At 42.9% G+C, this 27,312-nt stretch overlaps 1 protein-coding gene across 2 annotated transcripts in view; it reads left to right on the forward strand.

Annotated features, from left to right (window-relative positions):
• Positions 1-394: 394 nt before the first annotated feature.
• MYB (MYB proto-oncogene, transcription factor) overlaps positions 395-27,312 on the forward strand; it is a 31,418-nt gene continuing 4,500 nt past the window's right edge. Inside the window, exons 1-15 of one of the 2 annotated variants that reach the window (XM_087444137.1) lie at positions 395-534; positions 4,932-5,049; positions 6,857-6,928; positions 8,418-8,510; positions 8,761-8,981; positions 10,632-10,866; positions 12,102-12,182; positions 12,620-12,721; positions 14,009-14,263; positions 15,180-15,542; positions 17,054-17,196; positions 18,172-18,286; positions 18,378-18,503; positions 19,319-19,429; positions 21,111-21,218. In XM_087444137.1, coding sequence (XP_087300263.1) covers positions 512-534; positions 4,932-5,049; positions 6,857-6,928; positions 8,418-8,510; positions 8,761-8,981; positions 10,632-10,866; positions 12,102-12,182; positions 12,620-12,721; positions 14,009-14,263; positions 15,180-15,542; positions 17,054-17,196; positions 18,172-18,286; positions 18,378-18,503; positions 19,319-19,429; positions 21,111-21,218 — 2,166 coding nt within the window. In that variant the 5' untranslated portion in view covers positions 395-511. The remainder of the gene's footprint in view (positions 535-4,931; positions 5,050-6,856; positions 6,929-8,417; positions 8,511-8,760; positions 8,982-10,631; positions 10,867-12,101; positions 12,183-12,619; positions 12,722-14,008; positions 14,264-15,179; positions 15,543-17,053; positions 17,197-18,171; positions 18,287-18,377; positions 18,504-19,318; positions 19,430-21,110; positions 21,219-27,312) is intronic. The other variant, XM_087444136.1, reaches the window with a different exon arrangement.

Genomic DNA, 27,312 nt, shown 5'->3' on the forward strand with positions numbered 1-27,312 from the left:
GCACGCCGAGGAGGGAGGCGGCAGCGGCGGCCGGGAGCGGGCAGCGCGCGGGAGACGGCGCCGCCGGGCCGCGCGCCCCTCCCCGGCCCGCTCCCGCCGCCGCCCGGGGCCGCGGCGCGCCAGGCAGAGCGCGGCGGCGCGAGAGCCCGAGGGAGCGGCGGCCCGGCGGGCGGCGGCCAGGGCGACCGCGGAGGCGGCGGGCAGGGCGCGTGCGCACTGCAGGGGCGCCAGATTTGGCGGGAGGGGGAGTGTCCAAAGCTCTTTGTTTGATGGCATCTCTGTTTACAGAGTTTACACTTTAATATCAACCTGTTTCCTCCTCCTCCTTCTCCTCCTCCTCCGCGACCTCCTCCTCCTCCTCCTCCTCCTCTCTCTCCCGAGAAACTTCGCCCCGGCCGTGCGGAGCGCCGCGGCGCAGCCGGGGAGGGACGCAGGCAGGCGGCGGGCAGCGGGAGGCGGCAGCCCCGTGCGGTTCCCGCGGCCCCCGGCGCAGCCCCGCGCCCGCCGCGCCATGGCCCGGAGACCCCGGCACAGGTAACGCGGGGCCCGGCGGGCGGGGGCGCGCGGGGCGCCGGGCGCCCGGAGAGCAGGTGGGAGTTCGTTCCCGGATCTTCTGCGGGGCTGTCAGATCCTGCGAGGACCTGGAGCCCCCGGCTCGGCGGCAGCAGCCGCTGAGGGACGGATGAATGGAAGTGTGTCTGCGGGAAACGTCTCAGGACGTCGGGAAGCGCGCCCGGCGGCTCGTTTTGCAAGTTGCACGGGGCTGCCTTTCTCCCCAGGGGAGAAGAAGCAGCGCGTTCCCGCCGGGGGCAGAGCGGTGCCCACCAGCCCCGGGGAGCCTGCTGGGTCCCTGGCTCGCTGCCGCGGGTGTCGGCGGGGGAGTCGCCGCGTCGTTGCTGGATGCATTGCGATCTGTTCGGACTTGGAAGTGCAGAGCATATGGCAGATGTGGGGAAAATGCCGGATGGCTTAGTAGCTGCAGGTAGTTCATTTAAATTTCATTCATTCTTGATGGAGGCGAAGAACAGTGTCAGCTGACAGGCGGCTGGAAAGAAGATTTTAGGGGAGGAAAAGGGTCTCTACGTTTGCAAATTGCTTTAAGCCTGGTTTTGAAGGTTCTGATCATTATTCCCTGGGAGGCTTTTATTTCTAACGCAAACATTGCACACGCACCCACGCGCGCCCGCGCCGCACATGTCACCGCGCTGGGGGAGGCTCGCCGGGATGACGGCTGAAGTCCGCTGGCCTGTCGGCCGGACGAGGGGAGGAGGGAGCGGACGAGGAGGGGAATACTCGTCCCAACTGTCAGTTGCCGGCGCTCGGGCTTCCAGCGGTCCCCGGACTTCCCGGGCTGGACCGCTGGAGCTCCCTGCGAGCGCCCGGGCGCGGGCAGCTCGGCGGCCGGCACGGTTGCCACCAACGGAAGGGACGGAGGCGGGCGGCACCCAGGGCCGCTGCCGCGCAACCGGGACGCAGTGCCCGCGGCCCTTCCGCCCGGCGCGAGGTCCCGGGCGGCGCGCACACGTGGACGCGGCCGAGGGCCCCGCGCCCGGCCACAGGAGGGGGACCGGACGGACCGCTCGCAGAGGTTCTGGGAAGAAGTCCCTGGAGGCGAAGCCAGTCCAGCCTCTTTCCTCCGGTTGTTTGATTTTCTGGTACTTATTTGTTTTGGAACCGGCGCTCGCGGGTCCCCGCGCAGCGCTGGGAAGTTGCGGGGCGCGTGGGTGTGGGCCCTGCAGCGGCACCCTCGGGCCCTGGCCGGGCTGGGCGCCCGAGAAAAGGGAGGAGACGGGGGGGGGGCCTGGCTCCCCACGCCTCGCCCAGGGCCCGGCCGCGCGGGCGGGGTGCTGCCCTTAAGTGCTTTCCCCTTCGCCTTTGGGACTTCACAGTAGGGCAGCCGAGGTCCCCTGTTTTTTTTGAGCAGACCCGGGAAGGAGGGAGCCGGGAGGGCTGCGGGGAGGAGGCGCGGCGGAGGCGCGACGCCCGCGATCCCGGCTGTCCGCGCGGGGCGGGGCCGCGCAGGTTCCCGGCGGCTCCAGGTAGCGGAGAGGGAGGCGGCCCGGAGGGGCGGGAGCCTTGAACCTGCCCAGGGGGAAGAGAAACCCGCCTGCGGGCTCGGAGCCGTTTCTTGCAAGGCGAGCGTCAACCAGGCAGGGATTGTTAACCAGGTCAGCGAAATGAGTCTGAGCCCCTTTTCTAGAATCACAGTAGCGGCCACAAGACACTTCCTCCCGTCCCCTCCCTCTTCCCAGCCCCCAACACCCCTCTTCTTTTTCGTTTCTTTGCACGGTTTGTTTCCTTGACAGAAGGTCATATTCATAGTTGTACTCCTGTAACCGCACCAGGTCTGGCAGGTGGGGAGTCGAGTGCATCAGCCTTTGAAAGTCCTCTGACTGTTGGGTCTGAGATCTTGACAGAGCAGATAAAGGAAAAGTTATTTCAGGTCCTTAGTAGAAATTAATCATGCTACTTAGGCGACAGGGACAACTTAGAGCGAGGAAATCGCATGCAAAGCTCAAAGGCGAGTCCCGGTGACTGAGCGAGCCGCCCCAGGCTCGCCCTGCTCCCCCCGGGGCCTCTGCAGGAGCCACACACCACGTTTTCCCCAAGACTGGTTTTGCACATCTCTGCTTCTGTGCTTAATTTTTAAGAGGCGCGGAAGACATGGAATCATCCTTTATTAGCACTGGAAAGTACCTTAGAAATAGAATCCAAGCCCCCATGTATAGGCGAGGAAGCGAGGTCCTGAGAGAGAGGAAGTGATTTGTCCAAGTCACGCAGCTAGGTTCAGGCAGAACAGAACTGGCACCTGGCCTCCAGCCCCGTCCTGCTTGACGCCTGTCCTCTCACCTGCCGGCGGCTGCCCCCTATGGGCGGCTGCGCGTGTTGCTGTTCCTGGGTGCTGAGCTGTTCTGAGGGGTGCCCAGTCACTGGTTTGGAAAATGTAGTCCTCAGTTCTGAAGACGGGACCTCCAGATCCAGCAAGCCTGAAAGTTACATGGAGCTGAATCTCTGACTCCACTTTCAGATTAATCTGGTTTTCTCGGTATCCCTGATATTTCACAGGGAGCCCCTTCAGTGGGGGCTTTCCAAAGAGTTCCCTGTGAACCTGCTGGAAGATGTTGACCTACAGCCCTGGGCTCATAATAACAGTTTTCTTATAATAACAGTTTTTTCGCCTTGTGATGCTTGTGTTTTTTATTAAAGGTACACTATTGTGATGATGATCAGTCAGGAGTTGTCTAGAGCCTCTTGTTTACAGTGTGAAATAGGATTAGGCTCTTGTTTAGGAGGATCGACCCTGAATGAAAGAAATGTTCTAGATTATAAAGACAGTGTAGTGGCCTTTGTCGTTTGTGGGTGGCATTTTAAGTTTGGATCACATCCTACTTGTCAGCATGCAGTCTGGACCTTCAGATTATTGCCCAAAATAATAGTTTTAAATTATAAGAACCTCAAGTTTGGGATTTTTGGTGAGCACTTTTGCCTGACTTCACAGGGTGGGTAATATACACTTGGAAGTTAGTTTGGGAAGACAAAACCTGATATGAGTATAAATTTCCTTTTTTACAATAATAATTTACATCATTATCTTGCTTTATATCATTATTTTTATTCCCAGCTTGATGGATTTCTCAATATTACAATGATAAATTTTAGTGAAATTTCTAAGACAGTGTAATTTTTCCTTACATCTTAAGTTTTATAAGTAAAATTATACCTAAAAGTAATCTGTGGCTGTAAAATTACTCTCATCTACTCAGAATATGATTAATAAACATTAAGGGTAGAGTGCCTTCAAAAGTCATCACAATTCAGGGCCGGCTCCGTGGCTTAGCGGTTAGGTGCGTGCGCTCTGATGCTGGCGGCCCGGGTTCGGATCCCGGGCGCGCCCCGAGGCACCGCTTCTCCGTCCAACGTGAGGCTGGGTCCCACGTACAGCAACTAGAAGGATGTGAACCTATGACATACAACTGTCTACTGGGGCTTTGGGGGGAAAAACTGAATAAATAAAATCTTTAAAAAAAAAAAAAAAGTCATCACAATTCATAGTTTTGGTCAACCAGGTGAAAGGAAAAGCTCTTTTGAAAACACTAATAGCTTCTTTTTAAATCCATCTGGGGGAATCCCTCAGTTTTGAATTAGGTGAATTTTAAGATATTTCAAATACCATTCAGTCAGAGAAAGAAAACACAAAAGAGTCAGTAGGATTCTGACTATCAAGTGGCCTGATTATTCCCTGGGTTACTTAGGAAACTGAGCATTGTGAACATGGTTGCAAGCTGGATCTACCTGGCCTGGAGTTTTGAGCTGTTTGGTGTGAATGTTATTTACAGAGCAGTTTGAACACACTGGTCTATCCTTCCTCAGGTTTTTAAATCCTCTCCTCTTAGATTCTCTTAACCTTCTGATCTTTAAGGAATGACTATAATTATATTGTTGGGTGTATTACTTCTTGAATTTTTTTCTCTTAATAAAACACCAGTCCCATTGGAATAACATAATTGAGTTTTTTATTGTATTTAGAAAATATTATTTGAACGATGTGATGTGTGCCAAAGATTTTGAGTGTGTACTTGTATAAAGGACTATTGCCCTTCACATTAAGTTTTAAACTTAAACCTTCATTGGTTGGGAAGTTGCCAAATGTGTAACTTGTCACTAGTCTAACAGTAATAGCAGGTTTAAACATGCAGAGCCATAAGAAGGTGCCAGGCCCTTTGCCGTCTCTGTGGATACCAATAACAGCAGAACCAGTTGATAATACTGGAGCCACAGAATGCAGAAAACAATCTTGTTGTGCAAGTTTTCAAAGTTCCATCTTAGTAACCTTTGAAAAGGTTGTGGAGGAGTTTTTGTGTAAGTTTTGTAATCCAGTAGTTTAGATCTTCTTGTTTCAGTCCGAGTCTGCCCAACTTCTATTTCTGCAGCATCTACAGTAGTGACGAGGATGATGAAGACATTGACATGTGTGACCACGACTATGACGGGCTGCTCCCCAAGTCTGGAAAGCGTCACTTGGGGAAAACGAGGTGGACCCGGGAAGAGGTAACTAATTACATATCAAAACATGGAGGAAACCTAGAGTGGATCAATTCATGAAAAACGAAATTCCCCCTAAACTGCAGGTGCTCAGACTCATTTGCGGGCTCTTTGAAATCTTATCCCAGTGCAGCACGCTTACCCCTCAGCACTCCCCGTGGACACCCTGCCGTCCGTTTCTGGACTCGCTGTAGTTCTGAATGTCCTCTCCTTCTCGCTTCATGTCTCACCTGTGGTTCCCTCTGCCTATTCTGTTCTGCTCTTTCGCCCCCACAACTTTGTACTACTTCTTTGCCTGTGAAGACATCACCTCTGCTATGAAGCCATCCCTGGCTTCCCCAGACAGGCTGGGTGCATCCTGCAACCACTGGATATGTGTTCTTACTAATTGTTGCTGTAACTTATATGCCTCCTCCAGTAGACTACAAGTCTGCTGAGGGCAGGGCTCCACGGCTGTTCATTTTTGGGTTCCCTGATCCCAGAATTGCTTGACACAAAGTGAGATACTAACAAGTGTTCGCTGAACAAAGGAATGAGTTGCCATTTCCAAAAATAAAACAAACACAAGAATAAAACACTCATAGAACTCGTCTTGTTAGAATAAATTCATTAATATTCTTGATATATAATATATAATATTTCACAGAACTGTATTCATGAATGTCTGTTCTAAAAGCATTCGGTGATGGACGGAGATGTATCTGCTTCTTACCTTTCTTTTTCTGTTAGCTTATTGAAAAGAAAGCTTGATCTTTGTAGGAATGGAAAAATACTTAAAGAGCAAAATTATTAATGTATGGAAAGGTTGCTTTTTCTTTAAAGTTCTCAAAAAATTTTGTAACTGATTTGAGGGGATTTTATGTTAGAATAAATGATATTGACTCTTCTTCAGTTTCATTCCGCCCCCCTTCACTTAAAGCACAGCCCCTGCTGGCGGGCAGGCAGGATTTCCAGTGAGGGCCAGAGAAAATGTGTATTTTACTATGGAAACTGTGCACTTGGATGATCCTTAGAGATACAGAAACTCTGTGGTTAACACTGGTTTCCTAATTCCTGTGGCTGTGTCCTACCTGGGACCCCTGTTGTGTGTGAAATTTACCTTTGCAGAAACATAAGGGTTCCCTTTTGCTTGAGAAAACACCTTTAGAAAGACACTTGTGAACTGAAAGATTTCCCTCTGATGTTTCGTGTCTGCTGTGTTCTAATAAGTTTGGCCTCATTTAAATTGTGAGTATGTTGATACAAAAACTAAATGATTTTCTTACATCATACACACCTTTGAGTTTAATTAAGAAAAGTCATCTTCCGTTTTTTACATGAAAGAGGTTGAACTATTTCTTAGTCGAGATTCTATCTATTGCCATAGTTAATGTCCATTGAATCTAACATTGGAGTTCGTTATTTTTTTCCCCACAAAGTGAAACTTTTAATAGTTTCCATATATAAAACATTCAAGGAGCCAGGCATTATGCTAAATGTTTTGCCTGGTTACTTCACGTAATCCCCAAATAACACCCCTGACATCAGCATCCCCACTGTGTAGATGACAACACTAAGGCCCGGAAAAACCAAACAATACAGCCAAGCTTGTACAACTAATCAATAGCTGAGTCAAGATTCAGACTCTGGTCTGTCTGACTCTAAATAAATCTATGCTTTAAACCAGTCTATTACATTAATATCTGATGTATTTGGATATTTTTGATAGGTTTTTTTCTGGATTGGATTATTGGGGTGGTTCCCTTTTACTCTAACTTGAGTAGAGTTATACAGTACATGACTGATATCCTGGGATTACTTTTAAATGTCTTAGGATGAAAAGCTAAAGAAACTGGTGGAACAGAATGGAACAGATGACTGGAAAGTTATTGCCAATTACCTCCCGGTAAGTTAGTAATTTTTCTTTCTGTAAAAGGAAATCTTCTCCCAAAGATTTGAATAAGATATTCTAGGAGAGGATGTTAAGGCATTATGTATTTGTTCATATATGGGAAGTAGAGGGAGAAATGCCTCATCCATAACTTATAGTTTATATTGTAATGCATATAATTGGGGTTTCTAAATAGATTGTCAAAGGACTTCTACATTTTTTAAACTTTTACTTCTTATTTTGTCTTTTCATTTACTAGGATAATAGAAATTAGCATTCTGATGATTTGTTATGTGGTCGATGACTAAACTCATGATATTTCCCCCAAGTCAGCTTCTTTTAAATTTCCTGTTTTTTTCAATAGCCATACTTCTGTTCCCCTGGTTCAAAATTTTGGAGTCCTTTTAGACTCATGCCCTACACCCAAGCAGTGACTAAGGAATTGGGCATTCTTTTATTTCATTCTCCTTGCTGGTCCACAGATTCGCCCCGTCCCTCTTCTCTGGCTCCTAACTGGCCTCTCCGCCTGTAGCTTCCCACTTTTCCATCCACCCCAAACACCACTGGCAGATGGAGCTTCCTAAAATGCAGCTGTACCTTATCTTTTCAACTGATAGCAGTGACTTAGAGTCTCACACACTAGGGACCTGCTTTGACCTGGTGCCCCAGCACCCTCCCGTAGGGCCCCAGCATCCAGCTCCAGTTCTGTTTCCTACTTCCTCTCTGTAAGCAGGTTTGCTTGAGTTCGTTTCTGGTTTCCCTCCTCTGGGCTTTTGTCCCTGGTGATGCCACCTCCTAGAATGTTCCATCCATCCTTCAAAGTCGGTATCAAGAGCTTTTCCGTACTCCTCCTAAGCAAATACAATTTCTCCTCCCAAGGAGACACTCTTTTTCCCACCCCAATATCATTTTGCTTTGGTTTCCTCTTGCATGTGAATCAAATTCTGCCTTCTATTAGTTAATTATATATTTGTCTTTTCCTGCTTATAAGATTACAAGCCCTTGTAAGGTAGGGCCTATCTTTATTCATCCTTGCTCTGCAAAACTAATACTTGTGGCCCTAAATTGAAGCACATCTCTTACTTTGAGTGGGAAGCAAACTTGAGTCATGTAGAGTGGGTTTCCATAAACGCCCGACCTTAATGTGGGAATCTCAGCAGGTCTTAGCCTTAGTCTACGTAGGTACTTCCACACGCAGCAGACTGAGGTTAAGGTTCAGTTAAATTGACAGCCATATGTGCAACATGATGGTCCTTTAGTTCACGTGGCGGGACTGTTTCCCTCAGGAGGCAGAGCTTCTGCTTGTAGACACGACTTTGATATAGTCTTTGCATGTTCTTTAGCTGTAAGTAATGAGGGATAGATGGGCTCTCCAAACATGCCCTAAAATGTTCTTGAATGTTTCCACAGTATGTCGTCTATATGTGATTAATGTTACAGCAGTCTTCATGTGCCTCGCCCGTCTTGTCTGTATGACAGCGTGTACTTTATCTTACTTGTCTAGAATCGAACAGACGTGCAGTGCCAGCACCGATGGCAGAAAGTGCTAAACCCTGAGCTCATCAAAGGTCCTTGGACCAAAGAAGAAGATCAGAGAGTAAGTTCTTTCTTCACTGGCGTGTGAATCACAATTGAGAATATTCCCCAGACGTCTCTGTTGAATGTTTCCCAACTTGAGGAAACAGGTAACTCGTGCACACAGGAAGCAGAGCGCTCTAGTCCCAGATTTCCAATGAATGAAAGCAGATTTTTAGAAATTTTCTAAGATCTTGTAACACTGAAGAATGCTTACCCTGACTCATTACATAACATTAAAACACAGGTTATTTTTGTGTGTTTATCTGAAGGTGATAGAGCTTGTTCAGAAATACGGTCCGAAACGTTGGTCTGTTATTGCCAAGCACTTAAAGGGGAGAATTGGAAAGCAATGTAGGGAGAGGTGGCATAACCACTTGAATCCAGAAGTTAAGAAAACCTCCTGGACAGAAGAGGAAGACAGAATTATTTACCAGGCACACAAGAGGCTGGGGAACAGATGGGCAGAAATCGCAAAGCTACTGCCTGGACGGTAATAATATGTCAACAAATATATTGATTGGGAAGAAAGAGGGAGCGGGTGTTGAACATTCTGTTTTAAATGTATGGTGAGTGAATTACATTCCGTAGATCGTAAGTGTTTCTTTAGATAAACCAGATCCATAGCTTTTAGAAGTGGAGGAGATCTTAGAGTTTATCTGGTTGAGGACTTCCAGAATCCACCACCAGTGAGTCTTGGCCAAGTCATCAAGCTTTCCTCTGTCTCAGTGGCCCCATTTGCATAGTGAGTAATAACCTGCTTCACAGGGCCAATGTTAGTATCAAGTAGAATTCAAAACTCTAAACACGTAGAAGGAAACTGAGGACAGACAGTTGGTCTCTGGTCTGAGTTCACACAGCTGGTTAAGTGACCAGAAAGAACTCAGCTACCCTTTTCCTAATTCCACATTGGTTTCATTATACCACTTGGCTTATTTTTTTTCTTTTGAATGAAGAAATAGTGTATTCTAGAATTATCCTACTCCTTCCAGGTTTTTAAATAATGTCAGTGTTATCCTTTCTTTTTTAATGAATAAGGCACAAAAACAACCTCATAAGGGATATTTCTGGAAGCTCATTTTTGTCTCACTTTCTCCACTTAAGCAGTTTGTAACATTTTAATTTTGAAAATACTTTTTATTATAAATCTTACATAAAAAATAATGTAAGATATAAACTATTTTTATTCTTGAGCTTCATAGCCCAAGAGTGGAGAAAGGGTGATTTCCAAGAAGGCCATGGCTCTGTTGGCTTATGTGGCGTTTTCTTGTGAAGTTCCAAAGCATTTCCTCCCTCACGATTCGGTGTAAGCTTACAGAATTCAAGACGTTGATAAAAGGAGGCCTTTTCTCCCATATGGTCTGAGAGGATATTCTAAAAATTTAAGGGGCCATTGAACTTCCTCTTTCTTTAGCATACATTCCCCTACCCCCATCGAAATAGTAAAAGAAAGGCTTAAAACGGTTTTTTTGAATTGAGAAACTGTTTTCCTGAGAATTGAAAGGCATTAGTAAAAATGCTTTGCAGTTTGAAAATATATTGGGAGTTAGCATCTCTTCCTTCTGGATCCCATTTTCCATCCTCACCTCTGTCTGGTATAGAACAACTTGAGGTGGTTTTCAAAAGGTGGGAGTTTTTTTGACTCAAAATTTCTGGCTAGTGCTATTCAAGAACAAGAGTGGACAGTAGGGTGGCAGCAACATCGTTATCATTGACCAGACGTCACTGAGTGCCTGTTGTGGTGCACAGGCCAAGCCACACTCAAAGGAGCAGTTTTCTAGGGCGGCTGGAACTTTAAGTTGTCTTAGAGTCTTGTACCACGAACAGTCAGAATAAATATGAAGGGTTGTTGTATTGAAAATACTCTTTTATCAAGGAAACAAAACGTTAAAAGATTTCAAAATTTACAGAAAGCTACATATGTTCTGTATTATGTAATTAAGATCAATCTGTGGATTTTTAATTAGGTAACAGGAGAAGCATGATTTTAGGAGGTAGAGAAGACTGAAACCATTAAAAAGAAAAAACACTGTTAGTGGACCAAATGAAAAGATCTCTGTTAGAAACAGTTTTCTGTCAATTAACCCTAATCTGAATTGAAATTTTTGTTTGTAAAATGTTTATGTGATATATTTCTGTGCAGAACTGATAATGCTATCAAGAACCACTGGAATTCTACAATGCGTCGGAAGGTCGAACAGGAAGGCTATCTGCAGGAGTCTTCTAAAGCCAGCCAGCCAGCAGTGGCCACAAGTTTTCAGAAGAACAGTCATTTGATGGGCTTTGCTCACACCCCACCTTCAGCTCAGCTCACCCCGGCGGGCCAGCCCTCAGTTAACAATGACTATTCCTATTACCACATTTCTGAAGCACAGAATGTAAGCCATCCTGAGACCTTACTGTAATGAGAGAGATGGTTATTTTAGCTCCTGGTACTAGTAATAATACCTGGCAGCTGCATCCTTGTCAGAGAGCTTTCGTAAACGTGATCACAATGGATCAGTTAGGGGCAGATGTTGTTGTCCCTGATCTGTATCCGGAAACAAGGAGGTTCAGTGACTTGTCCGGGATCACACAGCTCAGAGTGCAGACTAGAGTCCCAATCGTTTGATTCTAACTTGCTGCTTCAGGTCTAGTTTGAAGTTAGCTTTTGAATGTAAATTTACTTAACAGGGTACAGCTGGAGAAGAATGGGCACATGGAGATGCCGTTGTATGTAAGCTAATATTTTTCTCTTCCAAAATGAAAAGTGGGAGCACTATTACAGTTAAAGAGGAGATAGTTTGAGACTGATGTTCAACAGATAATTGTCAGTTCCAGTCTGGTAGTAATCTAGCAGAAAGGTCTTAGTTTCTTCGTTCAGTACGTGTCTCCCTTCTCACTCTGAGTCAGGAACAGTTTCGTGACCCCACTGTCTACTGTCTCCCTTTATCCTCCTTTGAATCAGTGTAATTCCTTCTTCATTTCTCGATATTTAGGGAAAGAAATATTCAGAGTGGGTGGTAAAAGAAGAACAAAGAGAAAAAAATCAAGAAACTATCATCTTAAAATTAACAATAGTAAATGATGAAACTCACCCAAGAAGACAGAGCTCATATGCAAATTCTATGCAAAACCTATTCATAAATAGATTTGACTCTTCTCTATCTGTTCCATGTATTTGACTACAAACTTTCCAGAAAGGTCTCAGGTGAATGAACTATCATCAGAGGTTCTGTGCTCTTTACTAAACTTCATAATTATTCCCAGAAAAAGATTTTTATTTATAAGCAGCTAGTGCATCAGTTTTTCCCATCAAAACTTCTTTCATACATTCATGGATGTATTTTAGATTGTATTTTTGATCGTGTTTTTCTCTAAGGAATACTTCCTGCCAGGATCCATGAGCACTTCAGTTTCTTCCTCTATCTTGCTCTAGCTGTTGAGCCATTGTGAAAGGCTTGGCTAAAATTTCAAATTAGAGTTGGGTTTTTTTTTTTTTATTGCTTAGTGAATTTTATCAGTGAAGTCTTTTTTTCCTTAGTCCCAGAGCAGAACCTCAGGAAGCCAAGTCCCCTGAAGCATGTGTAACCATGAATGACTCGGCCTTTGTTTGTTTTGCTTTGTGATCTAGGTCTCCGGTCACGTCCCATATCCTGTAGCGTTACATGTAAATATAGTCAATGTCCCTCAGCCAGCTGCTGCAGCCATTCAGGTAAGATCATTTCATCAAGAAACTCCTCATTAGCTGGTCAAAGCACAGCTCCATTTCTTTCATCTAAACACTTACTTCCACCTGACCCACTGAAGTAACAAGCACAGGGAACAGTGGAGGGGCGGAGTCCCCTCCACTACCTGCTCCAGTCCCCCAGTCTTCACTCTGCGGTGAATTTGCCCCAATTCTCTGACTCTCTGATGTTGTAAGTGAAACAACTCGTCAGTCAGCGTCCACTGTGGCCTCAGATTTCACGTCCCTTGCTCCATCTGGAATAAGATCCGCGAGGATTTCTCGGCGGCCAGATTGGGTTGGCGTTGGTTTCCCGCCAGGCTCTCTGGGCTGTGTGGTCCCTGGTGACGGCAGGCTGCAACCGCTGTGTTTACAGCTTCCAATCAGGCCTTTGTCATTTTTTCTCTCTTAACTTCTAATTTCAGAGACACTATAATGATGAAGACCCTGAGAAAGAAAAGCGAATAAAGGAGTTAGAGTTGCTCCTCATGTCGACCGAGAATGAGCTCAGAGGACAGCAGGTCCCGGTGAGAACGGGCCCTGCGCTCGTATGGGGGGTGGTGGCTTCCCCCCGGGCCCCTCTGTGCCTTCTCCCTTCTCTTGTCAACATGACGTTAATCACGACGCTCTGTATCTGTTAACAATGTCTAAACACGCGAAGTTGCTTGTAATAAAGTGCAGTTGGTGTCCGAACATTGACTAAACTGGAAGTAGTCCTTTTGTGCTGAATTAGAAACTCAGTATCCACTTGTGATTGTCATCATCAGTTTTTTCTTCAGAAGGACTGTAATCAATTCAAAGACTAACACCAATGAAAATTTGCATTTTTTTACAAAGCTGTGTATCGTTTGGTGCCTATTCATTTGATTTTTTCTTGTTCTATTATTTTTCTTAACCTAGATTTTCATACTTTATCATTTCAGACATGATTTGATTCATGTTCAGTATATACATGTGAAAAGATATATATCATCTCTCCCTAAATAACATTAGCTGCTCTCTTTTGTTTGCATGCACGAGAGCTGTGTGGACCTTCACTGAATTCTGACATCTTTTTTGGTGATTGGGCACCAAACTGGGAAAGCAGACTGTACTTTGTAACATTTGTAGTTAGCCAACAAAGGAGTAAAAGAGAGATGATACCTAATAGGTATTCTTAGGAATAAATTTCCTTTTGGTTAAATAGTGAAATGATTATGTGCATCTGTTAGTTGGACCACTTTTTAACTTGAGTTAATGTTTTGCAATTGCTCCTGTTGCATGGTCATGCTGAAAGGAGACTTCTGTTAATTTGCTCTTCTGCTTTCCTAACCACGTTGATTGGGCAGCCCTTCACTGCATCCGTGCAATCCGTAGCATTAGAAAGGGACAGAGGCAGTGAGAACATATGCAGATGAAGGCAACTCTGACTCTCAAATCCTCCGGCCTTTTTCTAGGTTAGGACGAGAATAGGACAATTCTTAATTCGCAGCGAACATTTATGGTCCTATTGGAAATTATGTTAAAGTGGATTTTTGAGACACTCCATTTGAGAGTTGTCCTGTGTAACACAGTCCCTCTATTTGCAGTTTTGACAAAATGATGACAACTCAGGTAATCACGCCAATGACCGACTATGGCACTATTCAAAAGCAGGGTCTTGCATTGATGAAAGGAAACATCTTGACAACTGTTTCATAGGCGCAAGTTCTGGATGATGCAACCACTTTTATCTTTCCTCCAACAGCATCTGATACCTTGTGCAACTTCGTTGCTAAGTTCCTTCTCCCTTTCTTCTCCCCGCGCTTTCTTTATGCCCCTGCCCCCCTCCTCAGACACAGAACCACACGTGCAGCTACCCCGGCTGGCACAGCACCACCATTGCTGACCACACCAGACCCCATGGAGACAGTGCACCTGTTTCCTGTTTGGAAGAACACCACTCCACTGCGTCTCTGCCTGCGGATCCCGGCTCCCTCCCTGAAGAGAGCGCGTCTCCAGCGAGGTGCATGATCGTCCACCAAGGCACCATTCTGGACAATGTTAAGAACCTCTTAGAATTTGCAGAAACACTTCAGTTTATAGATTCTGTAAGTAGAATTGTTAAGGCAAGTGAATGTTTTTGAAGGGGAATTAGGAAACCCATTCCTCAACTCATTGCCATTTTCTATGGCAAATATCATTTTATTAGCATATATTAATGTAAAGGTAAAAATATGATGTTAGTCTTTGTGTATATGTTTTCTCAAAGATTTGATGTCATAGGCTACCCACAGAAAAGGTAGCTTTCACACATTTCCTTCAAAATGCATGTATTTTAAAATAGTGAAGTTAATGACCTATAAGTAGAGCTTGGGTTTGGGGAATGATGTTTGAGTTATTTTTAACTCTTTTTTACTTTGTTTACTCCTTTGTGTTTCTCTAGAATTGTGCTTTGCTTTTGGATAGCACATTAAGAATTATGTTTTTTCAAAGCTCAAAGCAATCTTTCAAGGTATTTGAAGTGGTAATAAGCTCATTGGGGGTGCATGGCTTTCTCCACAAAACATTGATTATTGACTCCCAGTCTCAATTGGTTCACCGAGAGAAACCATCTTTAGTGAAACAGACTTGAGTTCAGTACCTCAAAAGCAGACACGCAATTCCTTTCCTTTGTTTCTTGGTTGGTTGAAAAGCATTTATTGCATACCCATCAGACAGGGGGTGAACACTGCCAAAGTGTGCCAGCTGGAAAATGTTTCCTTTGTGCTTTCGATGGCGTGCAAATAATAGAGTACCGGGAGGTCCCTGCCATGCACATGTAGGACCAGCCTTGAGAAGCATGTAGACCTAGCGTGCAGGGTACCAGAACCATTGTTAGTCCTGAAGCTGTTTCTCAAGAAGTCAAACAGGCGGGCCAAGTGTTTTCTCTGCATTCAGCATCTCTCTCCCAGTGCTGTGTTTCAGGTGACGGCACTTATCAGGCACACACTGTCTCAAAGTCCTGCGCCTCCCACATTGTTTCAGGATTCTTCATCACGGTGTGATCTCAGCAGTTTTGAGTTCTTTGAAGAAGCAGATTTTTCTCCTAGCCAACATCATGCAGGCAAAGCCCTACAGCTTCAGCAAAGAGAGGGCAGTGTGACTAGACCTGCAGGAGAGCCTAGCACGAGGGTGAACAAACGCAAGTTGAGTGAGGGTTCGCCCGACCCGATCACGCCTGCCCCTCCTGCGAGGCACAGCACAATTCCACTGGTCATCCTTCGAACAAAGCGGGGCCAGGCCGGCCCCTTGGCCCCTGGAGACTCTAGCTCCTTCACATCTGCTGACGTCAGCAGTTCAACTCCCCAGCGTTCCCCTGTCAAAAGCCTACCCTTCTCCCCCTCGCAGGTAGAGCACAGTTTCTGCACAGCTGCTACTAATTTTCAACAGACACCTGAGCCTTAATAATCTAGAAACTAATCCTTTGGAACAAATGACTAATTCCTGTCGCCCTCACTGATTTCGTTGCATCTAGCTGTGGCTAAGTCACACAGCCTCCCGAAGTGTAGGCTGTCTGTAGCTGAATGATGATTTTGCCCTCATTCTCTCTTACTCTTGGGTGATTTGGAAGATGGTGAGTTGCATGGAGTCTGCTTTTATTTCCTTCAACACTAGACCTTAATATTTCTGTCCCTTCCTCCTCTCCCATCCCTTCCTACCTTTTACCAACTTTAACAGATTGTCTGCTATTTGCTCACTTATTATCACGTGATTCACTGACCCAGGGGAGGAGGGAAGCAAACATGTTCAGATCACATTTGGGTGGCAGCTAGACATTTTAAAGGTTCCAATTCGTCTTTAAGTGGGAAAGTTTTGGAAGAGGATGAGGAACAAAAGCTTAAGGAAAATAACATGTTTAACTTGAGTTTCTCAACATTGGCTCTTTTGAATTGGGCCATAATATTTTATTAGCACAGTTTTTGCCAATGAATATTGTTGTTTCATATAGTTTTTTATATGGCAATTATAATTCTTTTTAGAGACTTGTGTTCCTTAATTATTAAAATAATTGAAGTTAATAGACAATTTGGCACTTTAATACATTTTTCCAATTATGTCTGTTAAGTTTGTTTTAGGAACAGCTTTAAATATGAACAAATGATACTCCCATTCAGAAAATTATCTTGCTTTTTGCTTGTATTTTCCAAGCTGTGTTCTGAAGAATATTAGTTCTGCAAGACTTTAATGATGGTCCAGAAAAACATCTAAATATCTAGGTATATAAGTTTGGGAGACACTGAATCCAGCAAAGTTATAAATTGGTTTCTTTACTGCAGGAACTCTCAGAACTTTTAATATACTTGTGTGCATTGTGATTTCCGGGAGGAGATAAGATATGTGTTTCCCAAACTTATTTTACCTTGGAGCCATTTGAGGAACACTTATGATTTTCCTAGAACGTTAGGAACACAGCTTATCATTCAAGAATTTTCCCCATAATATAAACCTTCTATAATAATGGGTCATAGATCATTAAAGAGAGAAAACAGAATATGAAAGAAAAACAATAGTTACTTTCCAAAAAATCACTTTAATGATTTTAATGTTAAGGAAGAGTGCATCTCATTCTCTTTAATGGCAAGTGCCATTTACTCAGAGTATTTTCTTAGGATTTTACAAGTTTTTAAGCATTGACCTGAGATATTATTTCTTGGAAATCGTGCTCCAAATCTTGAGTGCTCGACTGAAACAAGATAATACCCTGCCCAACGCCCCGTGCTTGTTAGCATCTTTATTATTTTATAGAGCGGGTCAGTAAAACATGCTTGCTTGTTATCAAGGTGTGATGTTTAAATTGGGCTGAATAAAGAATCGCTGTTTAATCCGAGTAATGTTTTCTTCTTTCTTCCCATATCTAGTTCTTAAACACTTCCAGTAACCATGAAAACTTAGACTTGGAAATGCCTTCTTTAACTTCCACCCCTCTCAATGGTCACAAATTGACTGTTACAACACCATTTCATAGAGACCAGACTGTGAAAACCCAAAAGGAAAATGCTATGTAAGTCCTTGGTTCAAGAATAAAATTATTTATTTACTTACATTTTTTAATGGAATATAGTCCTCAACTGTCTGATCCGTTTGTATGTATATAACATTGCTGATCCACTTGTATGTGCATGATCATCATGTCCCCACACTGCGTACATCTGTCCTGGGCATGTTACGACTACCTAGAGGTGTCCGGTGGGAGGATAAACTAAATTACCTTTTATAGTTCACTTCAGAATTTCCTGTATACACACAGGTAATTTTCATATAACTTTTCCATTCAGTTTTTCTGTTTGTTAATTAGGCCTTTTCTTCTTCACTGAAAACAAGATTTTTCAACCTCCTTTCCTCTCTAATTATAAACTTCAGAATAGGACTGGGTGTGGTTCTTTACTTAGCTCATATTTTTTTAATCTTTTTGAAATTTATCTATAGATAGGATCTATTCCGACATCCTCAGGAATATTACATGATTAGAAGCCAAGGTGTGATTAAGCAATCATTTGTATTCAATAAAGACTTAACTCAAAGAAATGGCAGAGAACATCAACATGAGTTATAAGAAACCTTTAAAAGAAATGTAATCTTAGTATTTCCAAGTACAACAAGTACATTTTAAAAGGTTAACTTATGTTCTCTCTTGAGGGCCCCATTTTAATGAATAAATAAAATTGATTTGTAAGTGACACAGATCTTCACAACGCTCATGGTGATTGCAAAGACCTAGGGGCACTGCATGTGTCTTCAGAACGGTTAAAGAAAGATGAAAAGTATTTTAATGCTCTTAGTCTTAAAGGCATAATATTTTGAAATATTGAAAAATATATGACGTACAATAATACATATATAATTAATCAGCAAATCCAGTTCCATATTGATAACAGAGTTTATTGTATTCAGTAGAAAAGTATCAAATTTAATAGGTAGAACAAAGTAAGGCACATACGTTCTTTCATATTGACCAACACTTGCTTCCTTTTTAAAGTTTTAGAACTCCAGCTATCAAAAGGTCAGTCCTGGAAAGCTCTCCGAGAACTCCTACACCCTTCAAACATGCACTCGCAGCTCAAGAAATTAAATACGGTCCCCTGAAGATGCTAGTAAGTTTTAGCAAAGTTCTTGGGTTTAGTTGGTCTCTTAGTACAGACAGAAATTCTCGTCTAACGCAAACATACCCGCTCTTCCCTTCAGCCTCAGACGCCGTCTCATCTAGTAGAAGACCTGCAGGACGTGATCAAGCAGGAATCCGATGAGTCTGCCGTTGTTGCTGAGTTTCAAGAAAATGGGCCACCTCTACTGAAGAAGATCAAGCAAGAGGTAAACACGAGATCCTTCGAGAGGAACAAGCTGTGGATCCTGCTCTCTTGGTTCCTTGTGGGCAGCTTGGTGTGTCTGGCGTTGGCACTGTGTAGCAACAACACTTTTTATACAAGATGCAGTTAAGAGGGTCTGCCGGACTGTAGGCCTGTAACCTTCCATTTGAGAAGCCAAGCCACTTCTCTCTACTTCCTGTTTGAGCAGAAAACATACTAGAGAGGGTAAAGGAAAGAGAAGGAAGCACCTTTTCACTGTACTTTTTCATCACTGATACATAGATGGACAGATGACTGATACATAGATATTCAATTTTTGGATGTCATGGAGAATTGAAGTTTAAATTAAAATAATAGTATCTTTAATTCATAGTATAAAGGAAAGAGAATCTAACTTGCAAGGATCAAAATTTCAGCTTGGTGTCAAAAGCATTTCTAACAGGTTAGATACACGGCCTCTTGAATTCATTTTCAAAATAAAGATAAGTGTTTAAGAGATTGACCAGAAATTTACTTTTTTTTTTTTTTAGCTTTATTGAGATGTAATTGAGAAATAAAATTGTAAGATATTTAAAGGGTGCAACATGATGGTTGGAACATGTACACATTGTGAAAGTGTTCTCCATCGCCTCATATATGTCCATTTTTTTTGCTGAGAACATTTCAGTTCTACTTTCTTAGCAAATTTCAGTTATACAATCCAGTGTTGTCAATTATAGTCACCACGTTATTCATCTCACAGAAATTGACTCTTGAGTGTACATGTTTCACGGGAGTTCTTGTTCTAGAAACAACAAAGCACTTCCTGTTTGCTTTTAGGTGGAATCTCCAACTGATAAAGCAGGAAACTTCTTCTGCTCAAACCACTGGGAAGGGGAGAGTCTGAACACCCAGCTGTTCACACAGGCTTCGCCTGTGGCAGATGTGCCAGTAAGTACACGCCCCTGCATGAGATGCTGGCGCCTCGCAGAATTCTGTGGGGCCTGTGGGGCTCCTGTGGTTTCAGCACCCTTCGATGCATCATGTTTCTAAATATGCTGTCTCTTGTGATTATTTTCTTATGATTATCAACTTTGAATATAAAGTTGGGATTTTGTTATATATTGGAAATAGATTCTGTTCTATTGTAGATTTTTTCATTATTTATTTTCTTATGATTTGCGAGTCTTGGACACTTAAAAAATCTGCTGCATGAGTATACATAGTCTATGAAAACAGAATGTTAATTTTTACATTTTCTTTTATTTATTTTTCTTTTCAATGTGGTATTTCCTCATTGAGTTGTCTCCTCTTCGTTTTATGTCACATCTAGCATAGTGCCAACCACGGTGTCTACAGTAGATGCCTTTTATTGTACCGGATGTTTGCGTTACCTTGGTGACCACCATTTTTTTTAATGGACTTTTTTTTTAGGGCAGTTTTGGGTTCACAGCAAAGTTGAGCTGAAGGTACAGAGATTTCCCATATACCCTCTGCCCCTGCACATGCACGGCCTTCTCCATTATCAACATCCCCCATCAGATGGTACATTTGTTACAACTGATGAACCAACATTGACACATAGTCACCCAAAGTCCACAGTTTATATTGGGGTTCACTCTTGGTGTTGGGCATTCTATGGGCTTGGACAAATTTATGACATGTATCCGCCATTTTAGTATCATACAGAGTAGTTTCACTGCCCTAAAAATCCTCTGTGCTCCATCTAGTCATCCCTCCTTCCCCCAACCCCTGGCAACCACTGATCTTTTCACTGTCTCTTTAGTTTTGCCTTTTCCAAAATCATTCAGTATGTAGCCTTTTCAGACTTAATAATATGGACTTGTGTTTCCTCCATGCCTTTTCACAGCTTGATAGCTCATTTCTTCTTAGCACTTAGTTGCCACCATTTTTAAAGTTTGTAATTTGTGGATGGTTGTCCTTTATGGAGAATCAGAGCTAATAACAATTGATAATATTTTTTCAGTACATACTAAGTGGTAAGTGCTATTCTAAGAGCTTTAGAGGCATTCACTCATTTAATCCTCACAACAACAAGACAAGGTTGGTCACATTCTCATTTCCACAATACCAACTGGGAAACTGAGGCACAGGAAGGCTTAGTCACTTGCTCAAGATTGTATAGCTAGAAAGCGGTGGTTCTGGGTTAGAACTCAGAAAGTCTAGTCTAAATTCCATACTTTTAACCATTATACTGTACTGCCGTTAATTTGTAGCTCTAAAATATTTCTGTACCAGTATATGAGATAAACAGTTCTCTCACCAGAGCTTAGTAAACCTTTCATTTTTAAAAGCTTGTATTGATTAATTCATTTAACAGATGTTTTTTTGAGTGCCTGTCCCATGCCTGGAACTGTGTGGACCCTGAAGCTTTTTATTTTAGTGATGTAAATCCCTATTTTAGTGATGATGAATCCCAATGGGATTCAGGCTAAGACAGAGCTGAATTCTCATCTTAGCTCATTGAGAAGAGAATTTCTGGCAGATAACCTTTATTTTTTCCTGCTAATATGTATCACCTCACAGTAATCTACTCTCTAAAGTGTCAGAATTATGTCAGCTCTCATATCCAACCTCATTTAAATTTCAAATTATTCTCTTTCCCTTTTAGAATATTCTTACCAGTTCCGTTTTAATGACGCCAGTCTCAGAAGATGAAGACAATGTTCTCAAAGCATTTACAGTACCTAAGAACAGGTCCCTGGCGAGTCCCTTGCAGGTAATTACGGTTCCAACGTTGGTGTCTTAAAAGTCATTCGCTGAGCAACTGTCATCTTGTTTTGTTTTTTTTTTAAACATTTTAGACATAGAAGAGTAATGCTTTTAAACAACTCTTGGTGTCTAAAAAACTCCTAAAATTCCTTGTTGCCACTCGTATGAGACACCTGGAGGGTTTTATTAGACCAGGTCCCAAAGCTTGGTGAAGTGAGACATTTCTCACGGTGACAGAGACTAAGATCATGTATACACATGTCAAGATCTCCTTCTGCTTTTAAATATTTATAACAAGTTTATTGGTATAGTTTACTGTTTGCTCCAAAATTTTTATTTTTTACTCTCCATCCCTAAGCCATCAAAACTCAGACACTGTTTACATTTTAAATGAAGTTTGAAATTAGCTAGCTAGAAAATAATTACAATATATTTGACTATCAGACTGAGAAAGTCACCTGTCAATGTTGCGTGCTGATCTGCAGATGACCATCTGCTGTTGGGTTTTAATATCAAAAGGGATTTATTTCCTTTGGAACTCTGAACGAGGTGTGTGTTGATGAAACGCAACAAATTCCAAATTAATCCTGAGCCAAATGTAAATAAGAATGCAAATTTACTCCCCTAAATTATTTAAAGCGGTTCCCCTCATTGAATAGCCCAGTACCCAGCCACCTGCAGAGTCCTCCCCTCTGTCCCCCTGAGCTACAGTGGGGGGACGCCGTCAGCCCTGGAGCACGTAGAGAACCTGGTTCAGCAGTGGGAAGGCGTGTTTGTGCTGCGAGGTGGAGGCCCTGTAATAGGATGGTGTGCCTTGAGAGCTTGCCCTTCCCTTAAAGGGCTTTCCCGTCATTGTAGTAGGCCTTCTCTCTCCAAATTGTGAGAATCTTAAAACTTTTCTTTTTTAAGTATTTGCGATATTTAGCATCATTTTTTAAGTCATACAAATACAGCTGGAAGGGCTGTAGGCACATGCTGTTTCTTAGTTCAGTCAGATTGCTTCCCTTGTGGCCTCCATCTGATCCACTGCTTTGGTGAAAGATGACTGTGGCCTGCAGTGTGGGGTAGGGACAGATGGTACTTGTGGGGAATTTGGAGTCCTGAGCCAGTCAGGCCCCAGTGGGCCCCATGTGGAGAAGACGCAGAATATCACAGAGAATTGGGAGATGAGGAGGAGCACAAACCCCGAAGAGGCAAAGAGGGACACAGAAAGTGGGTGGGAAGGACGTCGAGGCAGAGGTCAGCCATTTCAGCATCTTACCTAGGCTGCTGCTGGCCCCAGAAGGGAAGCGCTTCCTTTGGTCTTCTTTCTCTCCTCTTTCCTAAATCCCTTGGCCCTTGGTTTCCGGAGAGCATAGAATTTGACAAGTGCTGTTAGGACATTAAGCTAGATTAATTTTTACATATATTTTATAACCTAGCCTAGGACTCAACTTGAATTTATATAGTTTATTTTTGTTTTTATTTTTTTTGTGAAGAAGATCAGCCCTGAGCTAACATCCGTGCTAATCCTCCTCTGGGAAGACCGGCTCTGAGCTAATGTCTATTGCCAATCTTCCTCCTTTTTTTTTTCCCTTTTTCTCCCCAAAGCCCCAGTAGATAGTTGTATGTCATAGCTGCACATCCTTCTAGTTCCTGTATGTGGGACTCGACCTCAGCATGGCCGGAGAAGCAGTGCGTCGGTACGTGCCCAGGATCCGAACCCGGGCCGCCAGTAGCAGAACGTGTGCACTTAACTGCTAAGCCATGGGGCCGGCCCCGAATTTATATAGTTTCGAAAAAGGGCGTTCTTAGGGCCAGACTGGTGGTCTAGTGGTTAAGTTCGTGAGCTCCACTTCAGTGGCCCAGGGTTTGCGGGTTCAGATCCCAGGTGCAGACCTACTGCTCATCAAGCCATGCTGTGGCAGTGTCCTACATACAAAATAGAGGAAGACTGGCACAGATGTTAGCTCAGCGACAATCTTCCTCAAGCAAAAAGAGAAGATTGGCGACAGATGTTAGCTCAGGGCCAATCTTCCTCCCCAAAACAGAAAAGAGGAGGGGCATTCTAAATCTCAAAGAGCAAGCATGTAAATATATTTGGGGACAGTTATCATTACATAAGTTGAAAACCCCTGGTTACTTTCCTAAAATCGAATCCTAAAAGTTTTTGGCCTAACCAAATAGTGTTTAGCCAAAACCATTAAAGTTGAACATGGGACTGATATATATTATATAAAATTGGCAAGTTGTCAGTATTTATTTAAAAAAAAGGTTGTCCAATTTTCACCTTAAAGTTTTTGATGATATTGCATTTAAAAAAATAATCAGTATGGAACTTTATCAACATATTTATACTTTATTTAATGGAAATATTAACTATCTTTGAACTCGAACCTAAGTATTCGCTCTATTTTATTATTTTATATTTTCTAGCATATCAACGAGTCATATGTGGCACTACAGATCCTCATATCTGTATACTGAGATTAAGCCATCTATGTACATCACATAGTGAAGGCGATCTCCTTTTATGTCCTAAGTATATCCATTTGTTGTGTGGGTTGTCACTAAGAAGCAGTGAATTTTAAAAACTCAGAACTCTCCCTATATCCCCTAGTCCATAAACTACAATGCTTAAATAGAGGCTATTATAAGCCATTATGCACAAATAATGTTATATTAGTTTTTAAAATTACTTATGCTTAATCTTTTTCCAAAAGGAATTGTGGCAGCTGCATAATCTTATAATTGTTGGATTTCTTTTTTTTTTTAAGGTGTTTTAGTTTTAAATTGTAAAAGCAAACAGAGACTCATAATAAATATGTTCTGTGACATTTTTGATATTTGTGTCTTTTATGTAGCTCAGAATATGTGAGATTTTCATGTTAGACCATTGGACCATTTTTCCCCCATTCTGTGGGGATAGAGGGTGGAGTCTAGAGGCTTCTAAAATGATCGCGAATGAGGAAATAAACATTCAGCCTAGAAAGCTTGCAGTTTGGGGCAGGGAAGGCAGATTCACTGTAGAATGCTACTGGATTCTGCTGTTCAAAAGTTACCCTGAGAGAGCCTGAGGCAGACACACACACACACACACATACACACGTACACACACACATACAGAAACACACACACATGGCTCCCTCCTCAGCAAGGAGAAAGCTGCCTGTTTTCCTCTGTATGCTTTCACTTTGCTTTACATTTTGAAATAAATACACTATGCTAATAAACATATCTTAAGGTAGACATTTTATTAGTAGATCCGAAACTGTACTTAAGTTATAAGCCTTCTGAACTTCTGTATTTTTCTCTTAAATTATAATTTCCTTTTTATTCCTATTTAAAACCCAAGTGTAAAAGATGTGTTCATATGCTTTTCGCTCACTCACTTTCCTCTTTTCGTAACCACAGAATGACAGCCTTCAATTTTAATTTCCTGACTTGGCTTGTCATGGTCTTAGTTTCTTGAAGCAGTGAGTTTAATTTAAGTAAATTTCTCAAGCCATTATTATTTAAACACATTTGCACAGCACCGAAGAATCTTAAAATATTATTGCAAGCAATTGAAACTCATTTTTTCAGTTCCACATATTTTGGATTGCTCCTATCTTTATATGAATTGTTTACGAATTTTCAAAAAATAGGGCAAACCCTTTTTGCGTGATCAGCGTTGCTGAGAAGTGTAATAAACTAGCAGGCCAGCACCAGGAGCCTGGGTTCTGGTCTAGACACCACCACTTCCTAGTTGCATGTCTTCAATTCATTAACCCTTCAGACCAAAAAGCTCTTGTCTGTAAATTGGGAACCATAGTGTATCCTCTACTCATCATACAAGGTCACTATGAAGATCAAATGGATACAAGATTGCTTTCAAAATGGCAGCACACTTGCCAATGTATGTTGGTGGTATCTTCTATTAGGCAAAGGCTGTGCACAGTCTCTGTCCTTAGAAACACAGGCAAGGAGGCCTCACCAACGGCCATGTCTTCTTGCCCTGTGGGTACTGTTTCCTCTCACACGCTCTGTCTCATTCCCTTTTCCACTCTTGCAGAACTGTGTCAGTGGGTCACCCAAAAGCTGATTCAACTGATTCCTGAAATAAAGGCAGTCAGATCTGTTCGGTGTTATGGAGATGAAACAACTGATTTACTGGTTTTCTCTATTTTTCTGCTGCTTGTGTTGGCTTGTCGACAGACATGGAAATAGTCTGTCTGCATGTGACACGAATCTTTCCGGGCATTTCTTAGTGTCATGTGCTGTTGTTGACCTGCTCCCCTGGATACCTCTGTCCTTACTTGGTCCTCCCTTTGGATCACTTTTCTCCACTTGCCCTGGCAAGAATTCACATGGTTATCAGTACTTTGGCAACCTGCTTTCAACATACATTGTACATCAAGCAAGTTTGCTGGGTACAGCTTTTGGGTTGAACTGAGAAGGGCTAAATGAGTGGGAAGGTCTGTCAAGCTCAGATTCAGAGTGCCCTGTCCCAGACATTACAAGATGTGGACTTTTGGTTTGGTTTGGTTTGGTTTGGTTTGGTTTGGTTTGGTTTGGTTTGGTAAACACTATGATGTTGAATCTTCCTCGGGCCAGCAGAGAGAGAATTGCTTTAGAGCAATTTGGCACTTGTCTTAATCTTAATAGTCCAGAACTAATATGTGACTAAGGAAAGAGCTATTCTTCCAAAAAACTGTGACACCCTAGGCTATGTGATAAAATCTCTTTGTAAAGTCTATATACATGTAAGATGAAGAGACCCCTAGAGACGTCTGGAACAAGCTCCAGATTTGGGAAGAGTCCATCCACATTGGCAGTGGTTAATGTGGGTTTGAGTGGGAAGTGAAGGCACTGGTGGATGGGCAACTTCCAGTTACCATCTGGACCTGGAGCTCCCTAACTTTTAGGGCTCTCTTCTCTATGGAAAGTTAGCAGCCTGAAGTTTTGGGCATTAATTGTTTTGTGCAGGTGTGGGGGAGCATTTATGTGTGGGAAAAGTTTGATAACCATTCATCTTATCTTACCGACATTTCGTCTCAGGTTCATCCCTGACTTTCAAAATACAACGAAATATTTCTACATTATCTCTCCTAACTGATACATTTTTAAAAGATGCCCCTTTGGGAAGGAATTCTGACTTTTAGAATTTTAGTCCAGAGTAAGTATTTTCTTCCAATGGGGTTAAATAGAATAATCAGATAATTCTTATTCTTTTGGACACCATTCGTATCTGCTTATTATTTAAAAACAAAACAAAAGGAAAACATAATACCATCTCACAAGTTGCTTTGGTTTTGCAAAATCATTTTTTGTGATTTATGCAAATTTCTCATTGGATCTGTGAATTGTAAAGCACGTACTTGCTGAAGGCTGCTGGTATCAGCAGCTATTGTGTGAAGTCACTACATGGATGTAATAATAATAATAGTAGTTGTTGTTCTGCATGTGGAAAAAGCCATTCGTCTTCTCAATGGAAATGTGGAGATAATCTGATTCTGACAGACAACCCCCGGTGGACATGGTCTTGTCTCGCTTTATTCCTTCTGTTTTCTACATAGGCTTGGATTATTTATTTAAAGGGCTTTAGCAGGATGTCCCAGGTGAAGCTCTGACAGTCTGTTTACAGTTCACTTCTGCCCAGGGGCAGTCAGAGGCCCCTTGCAGGATAAGCAGGTGACTCAGGCGAGAGGAGGAGGATGTGCAGTCAGACTACGAATGTTGAAATGAAGTAGGGTAGAGTGACATGTCTGCACTAGCACCAGGGGCTCATAATTCAACAAGAATCCACGTGCCGAAATCTGTAATTCTTATGAATTGTTTAGTGTAAATGCAACTAAAATTTCAGGAGAGGGAGTAAGGAGGAAGCATAAAGATCTATGTGACAGTGTTAAAAAATATTCTTCCAGCACAAAGACGTTTAATCCTCCTTTGTCAAAACTCTCTGTCTGCTGGAAAAGTTGGCCTAGGGCCCCAGGGCTGCAGGGTAAGGCACGAGAAAGAGATGGCACACGAGGAGGCAGCTGCCACCTCTGCTGTTGGATGCGAGCGTCCCTCTTCTCACCTGAGTCCTCGCCCTCTGCTCTTCCTTTGCCTTCATGTCCACGCCATCCGAGCGTCTGCTC

This window comes from Ceratotherium simum, chromosome 19 (genome assembly GCF_057802395.1).
Source record: "Ceratotherium simum simum isolate JZ-2026a chromosome 19, ASM5780239v1, whole genome shotgun sequence".
NCBI classification, from domain to species: domain Eukaryota; kingdom Metazoa; phylum Chordata; class Mammalia; order Perissodactyla; family Rhinocerotidae; genus Ceratotherium; species Ceratotherium simum.